This window comes from Sceloporus undulatus, chromosome 4 (genome assembly GCF_019175285.1).
Source record: "Sceloporus undulatus isolate JIND9_A2432 ecotype Alabama chromosome 4, SceUnd_v1.1, whole genome shotgun sequence".
In the NCBI taxonomy this organism is placed as follows: Eukaryota; Metazoa; Chordata; class Lepidosauria; order Squamata; family Phrynosomatidae; genus Sceloporus; species Sceloporus undulatus.
In genome coordinates, this window is record NC_056525.1 from 199,770,586 (window position 1) to 199,791,001 (window position 20,416).

Sequence of the window (20,416 nt, forward strand, 5' to 3'; positions counted from 1 at the left end):
AAGTGTGACGTGTCTGAAAATCTTCAGCAGGATTGTGCAACTTTGACAGAAGTATGGGTTTTACTCCCAGCTCCCCTCCCCCCTCCGTCTGATAATCTCCTATTATTCTAGGATTCATCCTGTTAAACCATTAGCAAACTGTGTCTGGAATTATATGAGAGCATGATGCTTAATCATGTATCATGATATAACCATCAGATTTTTATGTGCACATTAGATAGTGGATCTGTGAATGTGTCTAGAATTGCAGACCTGGATGGAATTCAGTTGTAGCATAATCACACAAGACTAAATGCTTATGTGGCAAGTGTATTTGTTTGTTTATGCATATATATAATTTACAGGGTTTCTTGTAATAAAAGTTAATTCATTTGCTTAGAGGGAGTAAAACACAATAAATTACAATAAAACAGCAAAGTACAATACCAGTATAAAACCACAACTCATTTTCAAAACAGGCAACAGAGGAAAAGAAAACCAGCATTAACAAATCAGTTTAAAACTGAACTCAAATTGATAAAATCTACATGATATAAAACTATAACATAAATTAAAATGCCTAACATAATAAAAAGATCTTTGTCCAGTGTAGGACAGATATTTACACAGGTGGCAAACATACCTCTCTAGGGATGGCTCACTACTGGCTAACATACTAGAAAAGCTGTATTTCTCAGGGCATGGAGTGAAAAAAGTAATCCTTCAGATACCACAACCCTGAGTTGTGAAAGGCTTTAAAGGGCAAAAGCATACCAGGAGCCAGTGAATATTAGGCACTGTGTATTCACAATGCAGTCAGTCAATAAAGGGGAAAAACGGAACATCCCCAAGCTACAACATGGTCCTTTCATATTCTTCTTTTATTTAATATTATTCTGAGCTGCCTTGGGTCCCATTTTTGGGAGAAAAGAGGGATATACATCTAATAAATTTTAAAAATGGGGGAGTGCAGCCCCGCCGTAGAAAGTTAAACACAACTGACTGGGGCAGAGGAAACACCCATTAACAATCCAATGGGTCAGTCTGTATTCAGTCTGCATTCAGTCAGTCTTGACTGAAGTGAGCACCAGTTTATTGGCCTTCATCCAATCCATAACACAGCTAGATTTTGATCAAATGCCTCCAGGGTCTCATCTGAATTAGCTGGCAAAGAAACAGAGTTGTCCATCACCTGCATTTTGTGGCACTGCATTCTGAATTCTCAGATGATATCATACATATGGTGCTAAACAGTATGGGAGATACAGTGGAAACCTGAGGAATCTTGAAGCATAGAAATCATGGATCTGATCAGAGATTTCCCCAGCACCATCACTGGAAGTGGCTATCTAGGCACAAACAAAAACAACCAAGGTACATGTTATGTGTATATGTGCCTTCAGGTTGTCTGTCAACCTCTGGCAACCCAATGAATTTCACAGGGTCTTCTTAGGCAAGGAAATCTCAGGGGTGGTTTACTGATTCTTTCATCTGAAGTACAGCCTATGGCACCTGGTATTCATTGATGGTATAAATGGATCAGCCCTAATCAGGGCTAATGCTGCTTAGCTTCTAAGATCAAACAGGGTCTGGTGCCTTTAAAGTTTATAGCATTTAGGGTTCAAGGTACATGTTACCTATCCTCTATGTGGGCAGCCTCACTAAGGGGCTATATAGGCCGCCCCTTTGGTGTGGTCTGCAGCCCCTCAGATTGGGGCCTCAGCTGCCTCACACCATAATCCCAATCCAGCCTTCGGAGGACGCAAAAAGAAATGGCAAAATGCAGCTCCTTCTTGCACCTTCTAAAGGATGCCGTATCTGCCATGGTGCAGAGTGATGACACACTTTTGGCGCTGCATCATGTAGATGCAGCACCAGAGTGGCATCATCATGGTGCATGCCATGTAAATGAGCACATGGAAAAATGGTGCCCTGAGGAGGAGTCACGGCATCGAGTGTATGGCCACTCCGCCATGACTCCGCCCACAGGCTGGCCTTGTCTGTAGAGGCTCTAAGTTAACTGAATTTTCAAGAGGCTGTTTCAGTGTGTCAGGACAGTCTGCCTCACTGAGATCAAGTACATTGATTCAGCCTGATTTATTCATCTGTACACTGCAGAGCAACCAAGTCTCCATCTTAATTGAAATTGAACTCAAAAATCAGTTTTGTCCAAAAACTCTTGGAGTGGGCCAATATCTGTGTGCTTCAGTATCTTGTCTGGAGGTGAAAGATGTCATCACTACAATACCATGTTGCATCACCAAAGAGGGAAGGTAATATAAGCAATAAAAGCTTAGTTATAGAATAGAAGAGTAATAAATACAGAAGACATCTAATTAATATAGAACAGAACAGCATAATTAATACTCAAATTAAATTTTTCAGCTTTGGTGACACTCCCTCACAGTGAGTCTAGTCACATTTTTGTCCATACATTAAGAACAGGGTTGAGTGATGAGGAGACTATTTATATAAGTGCTTCTGAAGTAGCTATGTATAATTTTTTTAAAGTGCAAACAAACTACTGAGTCTACTTTTTCTAGAGGTGGTAAAAATTAGCTCAAGAAACTTTTGTTTCAAGGTATTAATCAACGGGATGTTTACCAAACCGTTCCAAAAGAGCTCTTCGTATGTTGCCTGGTACTTTCTGGTGCATATCTCTGAGCTCTTTGATTGCAGCCTTTGTCTGAAAAAGAGATTGGGAAGAGGGGAACAGAAAAGAATGTATTAGTTCTTCTTCATATTACCCCATCAGTATATCTAAACAGCATTTTTATCATGCATTTCCAACACCAGTAGAAGTTCAAAACCAGAAATAAAACCAATAGTTCTCATTCTGTTTGTTTTTAGCTGCAGACTTTGGTGCCTTGAGCTGAAAACAAACAGATCTTGAAAATATTTCTTATTCATGACAACTCCTTAGCCCCTATAAATATCCTTCTATAATTATCCAGTTTTCTTGCTTAAGAATACCTCTATGACATGGGAGAAAATTTATTCCTTTTGGGCCAACTGACACAATGTAAAGATTGTTCATTCACAAGTCTTACAGAATGATTAACCTGAATCTTGATACCTCTTTTATAGACTCGATCCTCATAGAAAGGACAACTAGGCAATGCCATCTCTGAGTATCCCTTGCCTAAGAAAACCCTATGAAATACATGGAGTCATCCTAAGTCAGCAGATGACTTCAAGGAGCATACAAAGACATACACACAGAGAGAGTAATCCCCATCCATTCATAGCATATGACATCTCATAACCAAATAAAATTTTAACACCTAAAGAACCTGTATAGCAATAGCAGCTTCATAAACCATTTCATACCACCTAAGCAGTCTCTAAGTGGTTTACAGCTCTAAGCTAATTGCCCCCAACAAGCTGGGTACTCATATTAATGATTTTGGAAGGATGCAATCCTGAGTCGAGCCTGAGCCCTGGCTGGTATTCAACTCACAACCTTATGAATAGCACTTACCATATTTTCCGGCGTATAAGACGACTGGGCAAATAAGATGACCCTCAACTTTTCCAATTAAAATATAGTGTTTGGGATATACTCACCGTATAAGACTACCCCTCTTATACAGTAAAGGGGTTATTTTTATTTAAGAGGAACTCCCAAAGTCTCCCAGGTGAACAGGAGCAGGAAAAATTCAGCCCCAGAGTCTGTGAGGGAGAGGAAGAGAGGCAACTAAACATGGAAAAGGCCTCTCAAAGCAGCCAAATCGGGCCGGGAAGCCCACGGAGCCCAACAGAGCCCTGAAAATGGTGCCCAAGCATCTGAGGGAGGGAGGGAGGGAGGGAGAGAGAAAGGCCCCTCAATGGGCCACGGCGCCAAATGGAAGCAAGGGAAGCTGCTGTCAAACACCTGGGAGAGAGAGGGGGGGAAGCCCTAACGTGCCTCCACAGTGGGGCAGGGAGCCAGGGAAATGTTTTTTAGATCCCCCCCACCATATGTGGCAACTGCAGATTCTCCAGTCCGGCTCAGAACAAAACCCAGCAAATAAGATGACCCCCGACTTTTGAAAAGATTTTTCTGGGTGTAAAAGTTGTCTTATACGCCAGAAAATATGGTACCATTCTTCTTACTTAAAAATACCATGCTGACCACATGCATTACTGTTAAGAATACAGGTACACTATAGGCTTCAACAATACAACAAACATACCTTTTCAGCTAGTTCTTCAGCTGTTATATTTGGATCATAAGGAATGGGATCTCCTACATATGTACAAAATTTGACTGGAAATCCTCCATATACAGGAACAATGGGCCATCGGGTACGTTCATATAGCCATTTGAATGGCCCTGTGTGCAAAATTTAAAATATGCTCATGTTCAGATAAGGACCATTACGGAGCATTTTTAAGAACTAGAAGGAGCTCGGATGTTAAATGAACAAAGGCCATGCAGTTGACAAGGAACTGTGCAAAAATGTATACCTAAATTGTCATGCACAATAAATACCAGAGAGTCAATTGAATGCATAATTTAAAATGTTCAAAATTCATTGATTTTAATGGACCAATGTGTATATAAATGTGTGGTAGACTGCAGTCCAAGTAAATCTGCATCAACTGGCCAAGGACCAAGTGCAATTGGACACCTAAAGAAATTCAAAGATGCTGAAGAGACAGAATCACCCAAATAAGACATGAGCAAAAACAGACTTTTTTTTTTAAAATGGGATAAGATAGGCCAATGAAAGCACAGGGCAAAGAAACAGAGAGGAAAAGTAGACAGAGGAGAAGGATGCAGGAAAGCAGAAAGTTAAAGACACCAACAAAGTTTCCAGGGCCAAATTTCTAAACACAATTATACAGAAGTCCAACTGAAATTGGGAGAATTTTATTTCTGTGTAATGTGTTTAGCACAAAGGCATAAGCATATGGGAAGATGCAAGTGGAATCCATCTTACATATTTTTCCAAGTGTTCTGTATCCTTCCCGTAGATTTTTTGTAAATATAGGGATGACAGGCTGAGAAAGGTGGGAGAAAAGTAGCCACAATTAGGGTAGCATTTCAGCCTCTATTATTTAAAGAACCTGCATTGATAACTAAGGATCCTCAAGGAATAAAGAAGATGTTATGTCATGGATGCACACAAAGGATATTTTATCTTTATGGAAGAAACAATTATTTTAAAACTAATTTCCAATAAAACACCTCAGTATATCTAGTTTTATAACAATTTCACAATCAGCATTCCAATCTCATTACATAAAACTGAAATCAAAGCATCACCTGCATTGGGGGAGCAGACCAGAGAGAAAACTTTTCCTTACTTGCTAATTAGCTTACTTGCTGTTCACCGCTATGATCTTTGGAATAGAGGTATATAAATAAAACAAATTAAAATTATTATTATTCCAGATCCATCTGGAAAAGTTCCCATGCCACCAGAATCCGCTGCAATTGCAAAAACCAGCAGAAGGGAGTGTAGCCTTTGCTGAGCAATTCTGCATCCCACAGGACATAAATACACATGCAACACACTCACAACAGTCTGGGGACTCCGATTTACATCCAAGCCCTAAAGTGTGGTTAGTCTTCTTAATTGCTGCTAATTGAAATAAACCAGCTTCAAAAATCAAAGTCTGAAACCATAATTTAGAATTAGATTAAATGTCCAAGGAAAATGCACGATTTGTCCAGACAACATGTTTCTATAAACCATCACCAAAACTAACTAAAGTTTGTCCAGAGCAAAATATTAAACAGTTGTTCATTAAAATCAAAAACAAAGGCTTTTGATATCACAACACCAGAAGGTGAGAGATGTGGAGGAAGTATGAGAACTGAGACTCATTCATGTAACCCTATAAAGAATATAATATTCCTGTCCAAATACAACCACCAAGTTGTATTTCAGACTTGAGATACAGTTACCAAGTCTAGAGATACAGTTGCTGTCAATGGAAATGATAAAACTTTATATAGCAGTTTCATAACCACTTGTTATAGACATCTGGTACTGTACATCAGTAAGGCTCAGTTCATATGGTTAAAAAAAGATGTGGGGGAGTATCCTAGTGTGCCTGATTGCAATTCTTTTTTTTCCCCTTCCAATAAGGTACTTGCATAGCAGGCATGGATAAAGTATGGATTCCAAGACTTTTTTTATAGGAGCCCTGAAGGAACCCCATATATGCCTCAAAATTTGATGGGAGAATGTTGTTTTGCCCTCAAATGGCCAGCAGTGCCCCTCCACAGCAGTACCTAGGGGTACCACTGTTGGCAATTTCACCTTGAGCCTTGTCACACAACATAGTTGTGTTTAACTGCTGTGCTCGCATTCTGTGGTGTCTTAAAGTTTGTACTTTGTTGATGCACTGTAGCTCTCTGGCTGAAAATTCTAAATATTCTCAATGGGAGATAATCATATATTACCTCTCCTGTTATTTTATTGTATTTCTCCAACCCCTCTTGAAATAAATTTCCCTAGGTATTGTATTCAAAGACATATTCGTGTTAGTATAGAAAATCAGTATGCAAAGTAATCTTGCAGCACCTTTGAGACTAACTGGAAGACAGAAGTTGATAGCATGAGATTGCATAGAATTGAGCCTACTTCCTCAAATCATTTTGGACAAGCTCATGTTACCAACTTCTATCTTTCAGTTATCTCAATGGTGCTGCAAGATCCTTGCATACTAGGTACTGTATGTTTAAAGTTAATATAATACACACAGACACATACTATACACTAATACAACATAATCACGATAAATAAAATCCCATACACCAGTGGTTCCCAACCTGTGGGTCGGGACCCCTTTGGGGGGTCGAACAACCGTTTCACAGGGGTCGCCTAAGACCACTGGAAAACACATACTGTATTTGCATGTAGCGATGAAAAACAATTGTGTGGTTGGCGGTCACCACAATATGAGGAACTGTATTAAAGGGTCGCAGCATTAGGAAGGTTGGGAACCACTGCCATACACCATAAAAATAATATAATATGCCATCATGGGTAATGGATAGGGAACTGCGTAAACTGCAGTCCAAAGAGCTTTCCATGCTCTAAAACCGTGGTGGTGAACCTCTGACACGCAAAGACATTTTTTGTGACATACAGAGGGTGGGAAAGAGGAGGAAAAGGCACGCCCCTGTTCCTCCGGAGAGGAAGCTGAAGGCCCAGGAGGGCAGGGGGGGGGGAATTCTGCCCTAGAAGTCCTTCCCCATCCCTCCGTGAGAGCAGAGGTCCTACCCCAGAAGTCCCATCTCCCCCCCCCCCCATCAGAAGTCCCACCCCCAGCAGCAGATAATACCCAATGCTGGAAGTCCTTTTAGTTTGGGCATTCAATCCCTAAAAGGTTTGCCATCACTGCTCTAAACCAAAGGGCTGTAGTGTCTCTACACTGGCTGCCTCTATACTGAATTAATGCAGTTTGACACCACTTTAACTGCTATGGCTCAATGTTATAGAATTCTGGGATTTGCAGTTTTATGAGCCTTCTCTGGTGCCCCAACAACCTACAAATCCCACAATTCCATAGGAAGGTGCCATTACATTATCAAACTGCATCAGTAAGGGCTGTTCGACAATGGAATGCACTCCCTCGGAGGGTGATAGAGTCTCCTTCCTTGGAGGTCTTTAAACAGAGGCTGGATGGCCATCTGTCAGGGATGCTTTGATTTGGATTTGGTTTGGATTTCCTGCATGGCAGGGGGTTGGACTGGATGGCCCTAGTGGTCTCTTCCAACTCTATGATTCTATGATTCTATGATTAATTCCGCAATGTGGCAGCAGCCATTGAGGATTAGTGTCCTGTTTAAAAGCTGGATACTCTCTCCCCCTAATGGTTTCATGCAGAAATGTCAGCAGATGAGAAAGCTCATCTCGCAATTCTTCCAAACAATATGCAGATATTTTTTCACAAGGGGCTGCAACTTAACTGATTTTACTACAGTTTTTTTTAAACTGATCTCCTGAAAATTGTAGTCCATTTGAATATACGACAAAACTTTTAAATGCACCAGGCTACTCACCACTTTTGCATCTCTGGCCACATGAGCAAAACCTCTGCGTCTACCCCATAAGAGACCATAGTTCTCATCACTAAAGAGTGCTTCTCGAGATCCACCCGGTAAGACTCCTAGTAAGTAACCCTTTTTCAGAATTTCAACACATTCCACTCGTCCATCTTGCGTAAGACCCTGTACATCATAAAACAGCTTTATACCTGTAAGAGACACAGCAATGTAACCTGTTACATGGAAACAGTCTGCATAATAACTGTATATTATCTATATTTTGAACATAAATGGTAAAGAATTTCTCTGTTTAATGCACAGAGAGGCTCAGCTGCAAACTATAAAGGCATCCATTGTTTGCCAACAAGCTATACAAAGAAAAATGATGAGACCACAGGTCCTGCAGTACTCGTAATTCCCTTGTTGTGGATGGCTTTCCTACATTATCTCCCAAAGAAACATTTACTCAGTAGTTTATTTTAAAGGCCCAAGATTTAAATCAATAACAAACTGAGTGAAATCACTTTAAATAAAATCAAATTAGGAATGTCAATGCCACCTTTGAATATTGGAGACTTTAAAATGAATCCAAAAAGTAGTCTTTTTTCCTTCATATAAAATCCATTTACTTCCAAGGAGGTGACAAGTTTATAATAATAATAATTTTTAAAAGCCAAAGTAAAAAACAGCAAGTAAGATATATTCATGTTTAGTACAGGAATATGACCCATCTGTGTTAAATTCTGAAGTAGATCATGTTTCACTTCATAAATTATGGAAGTAAATTTGAGATCTGAATTTCAAGATAATACTCCTTTACATACCTACTAAAATTTAGAATCAGTGGAATTCCTGTCATTAAGCCAATTGAACAGGAACCACTACTTACATGTAGAAAGGCAGCCTTCCTTAACTACATGTTAGACTACAACTCTCTTCACTCCTAGATAGCACTGGAAGCCACTGTTAAAGATTTTACTCCTCCTCCCCAAAGATGTAATGGACCATTACTTCTTCTCCCAAAGGAGTAAACTGTTATAGTTACACATTCCATATAACCATTAAAAATGGAATCTTACAAAAATGTAGATAATGTTTTCTCCTTGAGATAATGGAAAACCTAACAGGAAACCATTTGATGTAAAAGATACAGACATATTTTTAAACTTGGAAACTTCTGATCAATCAGATAGAAAGATAAACAGATAGAAAGATAGACAGACAGAGACAGATAGTTTTTACTATGTATAGATAACTTATCAGAAGCTTCCAAGGCTGAAAATATATTCTGCTGTTTAAATCTATCTATCTATCTATCTATCTATCTATCTATCTATCTATCTATCATCTATATATAAATAAAAATGTAAATGTTCATTTGTTCAAAATCTTAAATTTCTGGAAGTTTTTCATCAATTACTTTGAAATTTTGACACAACGTTCCATTCAAATACACGCATGTTTTTATACACATATATCTACTATTATATAGATGTCACACCTGTGGCAGGTAAAAATATGTTTTTTTAAAAAACAGCACCATCTGCTGGATGTAACAGCAACACACACTATACTAAATATTAGATTGGTGTTTGCAATCAGCATCAACAAAGCTCAGGGCCAATCTTTAGAATTGTGTGGTTTAGATCTAGACACAGATTGCTTCTCACATGGACAATTACTGTATATACTCATGTATAAGTCTAGAAATTTTAGTTAAAAAACGGACCCCAAAAACTTGGTTCGGCTTATCCACGGGTCAATGTAAGTACTGTATTGTAACTCTTATCAAAAAAGGAACCATCTCCTGGTGAAAGGCATGAATGTAATTTATCTTGGAAGCACTGACCTCCTTCTACTTTCTCAACCATCCAGCCTTTAGGATGAGCACAAACAGTCATGCCTGCTGGAATTTTGTAAGTTATTTGACATTGTTTTCCTTTGCCCCATCCTTTACATCCTTTGTTACACATCCTTAGGTTTTACCCTCGAACTATCCATGGGTCATATCAAAATCCATTAATTGTGGCCCCAAATCTTGCCCTCGACTTATACATGAGGTCGACTTATACTCGAGTATATACGGTATATGTTGCGTGTTCTAGAGTCAGCAAACCAGCCAATCTCTATATCTACACAGATAATGGAAAAACAAAAAAATAATGTATACCCACAAGCATTGTGAAATTAAATATTTCAGAAACGTGTGCTTTCTCTTTTCTTTCTTTTCCATTTAACCAGACTGAGCCAAAGCAATGTGTGGCCAGGTACACCTCGTGTTAAATAATCTTTTCTAAAACTTCTTTAAAAAAATCTTTGGAATTTAAGTATGGTTGCATCCACACTGCAGAAATAACCCAGTCAACTGCTATAGCTCAATGCTATGAAATTCTGGGAACTGTAGGGTTTTTTTAATGTTTTTATTGATTAAAATACATATTATACACAATTCAAAAAATGTAACATAAACTGTTCAGTAGCTTCCTGTATCTTCATCATACAATTATTGCATAAAAATTATTGTATTTTCAGATTTAGGTGACAAATAAACTTCTGATGTATAACATATGCCTTGTGTGTTTATTACTTTCTGCATTAATGTTTCCTTACAAAACTAATATTCCTTAATAACTCCAGTCTAATTACTGCTTTATCATTTTAAATCTCTCTATCCTCTAAGAGCTAAGTAGTATGCTTACCAGTTCTTTTATATTTACATTTACATTGACTTATACATCTTTCCATTGATTTCCACAAAAAAATCTTTAATGTCTCCCATTCCCTTTCCACCTCTTCCTCATCCTTTCCTTGAATAATATTTGTTAATCTGTCCATTTCCATCATGTCGTATATTTTTAGCAGCCACTCGTCTATAGACGGTGTTTTGTTATTTTTCCAATATTGTGCCAGAAGTAATCTTCCTGCTGAGACCATATATAAGATTTTATGCCAATGTTGGCTCTCTGTTTCCCATGGGATTCTATTCGTCATGTTCAACAGATAGATTTCTGGGATTAGATCAAAGTTTGTCCCAAGAATTTTTATTATACATGAGTGAATTTGGTGGGAACTGTAGTTTGTCATGGCACCAGAGCTCTCCAATAGAGAAGACTAAACGTCTCACAAAATTACAGCTCCCAGAATTACATAGCATTGAGTCATGGCAGTTAAAGTAGTGTCAGACAGCATTATTTCTGTAGTGTGGATGCATCTTGAGTGGAGAAATAAAATACTTTTGCACTATGCCCTCCTTACATTTTCCAAATGTAATAAAGCTTGCAGCTTCCTATCAGCAGAGGGAACTCTTTACCTTAAAACACACACTGTTTCTAGACTGGATAAAAACTTTTGGTGGAAAGTTCTGAAATGCAGGAATACAGGAGCAAATTGTTTAAACAAGAGAATGGGCACTGAATGAGGAGACTGGAAAAAGGACAAAAAATCAATGGTACCAGAAGTGTAGAGGTTTTGAAATTCCTCTACATGAATAGAGGAATCAATCATTCACACTATCGTCTAATATACTTGTCCTCTTCATAGACCTTTATTGTAACTTTATCAGTAAGTTAGTACATCTATTTAGACAAATATGTATGTTTTGGTGGGGAAGGTCTTCCTGGCTGAAACACTGTATGCAATTAATTAATTAATTAATTAATTCAGAGATAAAGTTGTGTTAGTCTGTAGCACCTTTGTATGTGGAGGGATCTTGTAGCACCTTTGAGACTAACTGAAAGAAAGAAATTGGCAACATGAGCTTTCTTAGACTTCAGTTTACTTCCCCAGAAGCATCTGAGGAAGTAGACTGAAGTCTACAAAAGCTCATGCTGTCAATTTCTTTCTTTCAGTTAGGCTCAAAGGTGTTACAAGATCTCTCCACAATTAATTAATTGGTTTGCAGAATTAACTAATTATCCTTCCAGATGCAATCCTACATTCCTTTATTTGAATATACAGTGGATCCTTGTTATACGCTGGGGTTTGGTTCCAAGATCCCCCGTGTATAACAAAATCCATGTATGCTCAAGTCCCATTAAGTATAATGACATAGCAAAATGGTGTCTCTAATAAAAAATGGAACATCAAGGTAAATTTATACTTTTTTGGAACATTTTCAAACCATGTATGCTTAAATCCGTGTATAAAAAATCCGTGTATAAGAAGGGCCGACTGTATGCAAGACAGCCAGTGTGGTGTTGTGGTTTGAGTGTTGGACTAGAACCCTGGGGGGTCAAGGTTTCAATCCTTGCTTCACCAGGAAACCACTGGGGGACCTTGGGCAATTTACAGTTTCTTAGCCTCAGAGGAAGGCAATGGCAAACCCCTTCAGAACAAATCTTGCCAAGAAAAGTCCATGACAGGGTCACCTTAGGATCACCATCTTGAAGGCACACAACAAGAAGGAAGCTCCAAAGAACGAACAGAGCCACACAAAAGGGCAGGTCCCTGGGTCAGCTTTCCTAGGCTGCATCTGCATTGTAGAAATAATCCAGTTTGACATCACTTTAATTGCCATGGCTCAATGCTATGGAATTCTGGGAATTGTGGTTTGTGAGAAATTTAGCCTTCTCTGTCAGAGAGCTCTGGTGCTGCAATTCCCAGAATTCCATAGCATGAAGCCATGGCAGTGAAAGTAGTGTCAAACTGGATTATTCCTGCAGAGTCCTAAAAGTTGCAGACAAATCCTGACACTTGGTTGCATCCTAATATGACCAGATAAATGCTGAAGTCAACCAAAGCCTAGGTAAAGGTAGCAAAAGCATTGGCAACTATGAAAAATCCAGAAATGTGACTGAATATTTTGCCCATTACAATAGGCCAAGATTTACAATCAATAGTAAAAATGTCACCAATAAGAGAAGGAAGCATTTTTCACCTGAATCTATTGATTACTCCAAATACCCTAGAGGCACAAGAGCCTGTTTGATCTCAGCTGTGATCTGATTAGTACTTGGAAGGGAAATCCCCAGAGAATACTAGGTGCTCTAGGCTCTATTTGGACACTATAATCTCCTCTGAATAAATCATGTCAGGAAAACACTATGGTAGGGTCATCATAAATCACTGTCAACGTCAAGACACATAACAATGAAGACCAGCAGATCCATTGAATGAATTGATAAATACAGTAATTCTATTTGGGAGTAACAATAGGCTTCAGATTAGCATATAATAAATCATGACATCATAATTACAATACATATCTCAAAAATTAACAGTACAGTGTACACTCGCTACAACTTACCTAGTATTTTGGAAAAATTGTAATCAACCACTGTGTGGCAGAATCTGCCTGTCTGTAAATAGAGTCTAGATACAAAATAGTAGTAGTCTAGAGGAAAGGCTCCATGGTAAAATACAACAAGTCCTGGTCCTTCTGGTAGTTTATCCATGCCGTGTACCTCATAACCTGTTCAAAGAACCAGAGAGCAACACTTCAGTACAATCAAGACCATAAATTAACAAGAAGTAACAGAAGAAACTGCATTTGCTGAGGTGAAAAATGAATGATTCATTCTAAATGTATTTAAACATCTATATTTTTCCATACAAAACTTTGGATGGGAGGCATCTCATGTAGAATTGGGATTTAAAGGGGGATTTAAAAACAAAACAACCCCCCCCCCCAAAAAAAAAGTAAGAAGACAAGCAAAAGCGTGATTGGTTTTCAGACACATCGGCATTAACACAACATTAAACTGGCTAGAAAGTCAACAAAACATGATTCTTTTTACTTTAGGGATTTTCCGGAAGTAAAAAGAATTGCATTTTGTCTACTTTCTAGCTGGGTTAATGTCGCATTAATGCACCTTAACAGCAACGTCATCTAAAAATCAATTGCACTTTTGTGTGTCTTTTCTACTTTTTGTCCAGGTTAATATTGGGTTAACACAGACACCGTCTGATAATAAATCCATTTTTGTGAGGGGATTCACTTTAAATCCCATTTTTGCACGGGATCCTTCCAGTGAGATAAACTTCTTTGTAACATTGATGGAGACCTTCACTCATTAGCAGTTCAGCAGAACAGGCACCCTGAGTCCTATACTGTCTGTAGATGTACCTTAACATCTGTTTCATATATTTTCATTGTCAACACTTCATCCTTAAGATTCCTGGGACAGTGTAGCAGTTTGAGCATGGGGCTAAGACTCTAGGAGACCATGATTCAAGTCCCTGCTCAGCTACTGAAGCCTACTGGACAAGTTATACTCTCTCAGCCTTAGAATAAGGCAATGGTGAACTTTAACTGAATGAATCTTGCTAGGAGAACCTTAGGATAGGGTGACCATAAGTTGGAATCAACTCAAAGACACATAAAAAACAAAAGCACTTTTCTCTGTTAGAGAACTGCCATGTGCTCACATAAACAATCCTCAAGGCATTGTGTGTTAGTGCCAGTCTACGCCAGAGATATAAACAGGTTTCATTGTTGATGCCACTCTTCACAGGAAATCTTGGTACCTTTTAAGTAATTCACCAAATTACCAATCCCAGAATTTTTAAGGTAGCACCATTATGATTAAAATGGTAAGATATTGATTACAGAATCAAAGAATTGGAAGAGACCACAGGGGTCATCCAGTCCAACACCCTGCCATGCAGGAATACACAATCAAAGCATTCTGTTGGCCATCCAGCCAATGGCCATATAGTCATTGATATGCAGCCATACCTCAGGGGCTGTGCAGACCGCCATCTTTGGCCAGCCTGGGGACAGAGTCATAGCGTGGCATCTACACAACACATGCCCGAACTCTGCCCCCAGGCCAGCGTGACCCCATGAGCCACACCACACGGTGCACGGCATCCCAGCACTCCTCTGGTGCTGCATCTAGATGACATAGCACCAAAGGAACATTGTAAAGCCACAGCACTGGCAGCTACAGAATCCTTTCCAAAGTGCAAAAAGGACCCACTTTTTGCAGCTCCTTTTTGCACCACGGAAAGGCAGATCGAGGCCAATTTGGAGAAGACAGAGGTAGCTGCAGGCTGCCCTGCAGTTAACGAAGTTTCTAACAAAGAGCGGGTCCATACTGGCCAGAATACTCTGTACTGTTTCCAGGGTATTCTGGTCCAAAAACTGCCCCAAATTCCCCCTGTTACCTGGGCACTCCAGAGTGACAACAGAAAGCTGTGCACATGTATGTTCTGCTGTGCCTCCTGATGGCACCACCATCAGCACAAGTCACTTCCTCTGAGGTAGAAAAGAAGGCACCCAGCATCAAACATATGGCTGACTCCCTTGTTATGAACTCAGAGGGAGTGACCTGCAATGGCAATGGCGCCAGGTGGCACAGTGGGACACATGTGTAAACAGCAGCCAGTAACACTTCTGGGAGCTTTTTAAATGTGGTTTAAGGCAAGGATCACAGATATTCGATGCAGAACTGGCCTTCCTTCATGAATATAGTCTGCAGTCAAATTGGGGCTTCGACCCTTCAATGTGTGGACAGTGCAACATGACAGTGGAGGGAAACCACTGTATATGGCCCATGCAGACATGCCCAAAGTTTTCCTCCTTGTTCTCTGGCTACCTGTCAGTGATTTAGCAGTATCAGCATTGGAATGATGGTGAAGGAAAATGGAAAAAACAGACTTTCAGTGTCAGGTTGCAACAATATGCCTGGCATTAACAATGAATAAGCATGAGCTGGGAAATAACAAGATTCTACTCTAGCCAATCCTATAAGAGAGAAGAAAAAAAAGCATCTGCTTCTAGAATTCCTCACTGAGCATGTGCAAACAACAAAATAATGAGAAAAGGGGAGAGTAGCTAAACTTTCCTCACCAGCTACCTGCAACACATTTTTTAAAAAATCATAGACAGATTTGCTTACTAAAATGGAAATCATAACAAAAGTGGAGGCTGGGGAAAGAAAAGAAATCCCAGAATGCATTTTGGAAGAGCTTTGAACCTTAAAGGTTCAACATTTTTTTTCTTTACTTAGGGAAGGCTTACTTGACATGGCTGTATTGTTTCACATGCACATTAATATGCATATTGTTAGTTGTGGATAAAAAGTTTGTTGAAGTATGGTCAACTGCTCCTTTTTGTGGTGTAGGAACCTTTCCCTATTTTTTCCATGTAATTTCCGTTCTGGCACCAAATTTTCTTTTAAGGTAGTAATGCCCAGGAACGTGTCAACTTCTTTAACTGAGAAATACCTATAACTCTGAAGTCCTCTAACATTAACGTTAGTATAATAACATGTGCAACAATTATGAATACAGCAATCTTCCCAATTAATATGAGCTAGTAAGACATTATGTTCTGAACTGGATGATAGTTACAGATTCTCATTTATGCAAACTGGTACAACATTACTGTGTAATGTGTAATGGGCTCTATCTATTACCTATTTTGTAAGGATAATAAAATGAAGCAAGGAGCTCAGGAATGTGCATAGCTTGGCAAATTTGTTTCATTGGGTAAATCCTGAAATGACAAAATTGTATTCCATATTTATGACTAAAGATATGATCAATGAGCTAGTATGTCCTTTGCCAGTTCAAATCTCAGCAGCTGCAAGCTCACTGGCGGTATAATTCTATGCATCTCATTGCATTGAATGGAGCTTGCTCCCACAGAATTGCAAGCTAAACATATAGTCCTATAAATTATTATTATTATTATTATTATTATTATTATTCATTTATATAGCGCTGTAGATTTACACAGCGCTGTACATAAAAACAATAAATATAAAAGAGTAAACCTGCCTATGGCATACAATCTAAAAAATAATAGGATAATAGATATAAACTACATAGCTATACAGGAAATGATTCAATAAAACAGGCAACAAAAGAACATCAAATAGCAAGTGACAATCCTGCTATTTGATGTTCTTTTGTTGCCTGTTTTAATGTCTAAGAAGTGAGTCTGACAGCATTCAGTGGAGAACTGCAGCTGAAGAGGACCTAGAACATTATCAGACAAGGGAATTTGGAAGTATAATCCAATGGCAATCCGTATGCAATCATGGGGTTTAACATTATTGCGTGATAGGCTACCACACGCAATTTTGGGCAATGGGAAGTCAGTTTGAATGCAATCATGAGGTTTCACATTACTGCATGAAAGGTGATCACATGCAATTTTGGGCAATGGCAAGCTATTTTCAGGCAATGAGAAGTCAGTCTGAACGCAATTCGAATTCATGTAAATTCGCTGAACTAGTGAATTCATGTGAATGTGTTCTGGCCCCACTTTCCTTTCATTTGAAATTAAGAGAAATTCCTCCCGTGTGATAAACTCCCCAGCAAGGCACTGTCTTCTGACATCCCTCCTGCAATAGGGGAATAATAATAATGGCTCATCCTAATACGTTCTCATCAAGATTGCTAAGATAAATGCATCTGAAGCACCATGCATTGTTTAACTGCATGATAGAAATACCAGGTATTGTGATTAACACTTATCTTCATGGTACCTAAAACAAAGCTGTAAAACAGAGGTGGACAAAATGTAACGCTTCATGCAGCTGTCCAAGTGCTGTGCCAATATGCAATTCTAAAGTGAAGAAAAATTATCCTTACCATGCCACACTTTGCCATACATGTCCCAGATGGAAGCCACTGACCTCCTTCCGCTGTCCCATGATTTGCTGAGATAATCCCCCTTTAAGTTCATCTTTATCTTGTAAATATGCAGGATAAGATTTGAAAGGTAAATGCAGGCAAGAACTACTAAAACAGGTGTGAACAAAAGTACAAATGGTGTTAACACCCAAAAGATGTATATTATATAGTCTGAGGAATAGTCCAGGTAATTGTTTGGCTGCATCCATTTTTTCAATAAATCCATCAGCCAGGTCAGGTCTTCTTGACCAGAAGAATAAAATGCATTTACGCTGTTCATCTTCTGTTTAAAATGTATGGCAGCAGTTCAATGGGAGAAGCTGTTTCTTAATGCTGCCCCTAAATGTAAAAAAATCATTTTGTTTAATACAGTATAATTATTACACAAGGTGTCGCAATATCCAGGAACACCCCCCCCCCCATTTATATCCCACCCTTCTCTCAAAAGTGGACCTAGAGATGGCTGGATTTTTGAAGACATATATAAATAAAAACTTTATATTATAATGTTGTTGTTGTGTGCCTTCAAGTCATTTGGTGACCCTATCATAGGGTTTTCTTTGGATTTGCCATTGCCCTCCTCTGAGGCTGAGAGACTGTGACCTGCCCAAGGTCACTCAATGGGTTTGCATGGCTGAGCTGGGATTTGAACTCGTCTCCAGAGTCCTAGTCCAACACTCAAACCACGACACTACGCAGGCCCACATTATAATATTCATAGAACATGGATTATAATATTAAAGCATAATTAAATGAAGTATAATATTAAACATCAGTTGAGTCACAAGTGAAGGGAAAGCAATTTAAATACTACGTCTGATAAAAGTGCATCCAAACGGCCACAATTAAACCACCACAATTCCGCCCAGCTGGGGAAAAAAGTGTTGCCTTTTTAGAAACCCTTGTGATGCCTTAGTAGAAAACGACACACTTACGCCTAGATGGCTTCCCATGCCTCTCCTGCTCCCTACTTTAGATGGACAAGAGCCCTGTCAGGTCAATCAGGCTGGAAATAAGTGACTGGCGCATGATCCTCAAGCCAAGGCAAGCACCTTTATGGCCCTTATCCAAAACCCAAACCACCCACCGGTTCCTTGGAAGGCCAGGAACTGAGTGTCCCTTCTACCTTGGGTCCAATTCCAAGGACTAAACCTCCCTGGCAGCACAAGCCCAGGCAGGGAGAGGCTCTGAAAGAAGGGAGTCCCACTGAATTCAATGGGATTCTGCCCCAGAGAAGGCAAGTGATGCTCTTCCTTGGCATTTTCATTTGGCATGTTCTCTGCAGTGCTCACCTCTCCCTTTTTCCATCCAAGAGATTCCCCATCATCCTGGCCTGTTCTCCCTTGGGTCATATAGTTTGGCCTTTGTCTTGATGTCTGTCTGTCTCTCCTCTCTCTCTCTGAATGGATCTCTCTCTCTCTTGTCTCTCTGTCTATCTCTTTCTCCCTCCCTCCTTCCTTCAACTACCTTTCTCTCCGCCTCCCTTATGTAAGGTTGCCTCTGCACTGCAGAAGTAATCCGGTTTGACCCCACTTCGACTGCCCTGGCTCAAGGCTAGGAAATCCTGGGATGTGTAGTTTGTTGGGGGGGCCTTTGGGAATCACTCTCGTTTCAAAGGGATTGCTTTCCTTCCTATCTGTTTGCCTCCCCCCCAATTATAGGATTATAGGATTATTATAGGACCGCTCTGAGAAAATTGATAGGGCTGTTATAGGGCCTCTGGAAGGGAAATTCCAGGGCTATTAGAGGAGCTCTATAAGAAATGACAGGACGATCACAGGGCATCCATGTGAGAAGCCCTGGGCCTCTTCGTGGACCTGGCAGAGAGGAAGCGCAGGGCTAGGCAGGGCCCCCCCTCCTCCTCCTCCTCCAGGGCTGTTGCAGCAGGGCATCCCTTTGGACCCAGCCCCAGCCTCGCCCTCCCTCCTTCTCCTTCCCGGCTCACCTGGCTGCCTCTGCGGGGATGGCGATGGCGAGGCTCCATGATGCAGGCGCCGGGACTGTATTTCAAGCGCCAGCCGGGCGCCGCCGTGTCTCCCGCTCCTTCCCCGCCCCAGAAGAGAAGAGAGGCCGGCAGCAGCAGCAGCAGCAGGAGGAGGAGGAGGAGGAGGGCCCCAGGAGGAGCCCTGGGTCCAGCCAGGGCCCAAGCCCAGTTCCTGGGCGAGGCTGGCCGGGGAAGAGGAGCCTGCCTCCGCCGCAATGCAGCCAGACGGAGGAGGCGGCGGGGCCAGGGGCGTCCTCCTTTTCCCGGACGCCTCCTCTGCCCGCCAGCATCCTCTCTTGCTCCTCCTCCTGCCCTCCTCCGTCCAGAGCATCACCCTCCAAGCATGGGTTCAGCTTGCCTAAGGGCTGCTGCGTCCACACTGGAGAAATAACCCGCTTTGGCTCCGCTCTGGGCCCACAACGAACTCCAACTCCCAGAATTCCATAGCCTTCAGCCAGAAAAAGAGTGAAAGCGCTGCCAAACCGGGTTATTTCTCCAGTGTGTCTTTTTGAACCACAGTGAACCTTCTCTGGTGTCCCCACAAACTACTGTACAAAACGGCAGCCCCGAGGGTTTTTAACTTTTCCTTTGCCCCTGCCTTTCTTTCCTTTTCCTGATCGTCCTACATTTTGCTGTGGCTTGTCCTCCTTTGGGGTTGGGACATGGGCCCCTTGGTCAAGTTAGAGATGAAGGAGCCCCTCGGGTTGTTGATATCAATATCACCACCACCATCATCATCATCACCACTATAATTGGCCAAGAAAGGCAGACTTGTTAGCATTCAAAGCACCATAAATACACAAAAAATGCACTTGCATATATTTAATAATAAAAAATAATGAAAAAATAAATAAAAAACAAGGCAGGGGTGTATATATTTG

General features: G+C 40.4%; 1 protein-coding gene across 2 annotated transcripts; it reads right to left on the reverse strand.

Annotated features, from left to right (window-relative positions):
• Positions 1-312: 312 nt before the first annotated feature.
• Positions 313-19,625, reverse strand: LOC121929282 (transmembrane protein 68-like). 2 transcript variants are annotated; one of them, XM_042464667.1, is made up of 7 exons: positions 19,497-19,625; positions 17,510-17,890; positions 13,212-13,376; positions 7,982-8,175; positions 4,905-4,965; positions 4,155-4,294; positions 313-2,665 (listed from the first exon to the last, which is right to left on the reverse strand). In XM_042464667.1, the coding sequence occupies exons 2-7, from the start codon at positions 17,829-17,831 to the stop codon at positions 2,564-2,566; spliced, it is 984 nt and encodes a 327-aa protein (XP_042320601.1). In that variant the 5' UTR covers positions 17,832-17,890; positions 19,497-19,625; the 3' UTR covers positions 313-2,563. The 2 variants fall into 2 exon arrangements, with proteins under 2 accessions (XP_042320601.1, XP_042320602.1); XM_042464668.1 differs by lacking the exon at positions 19,497-19,625 and adding an exon at positions 18,844-18,920.
• Between the last annotated feature and the right edge of the window lie 791 nt (positions 19,626-20,416).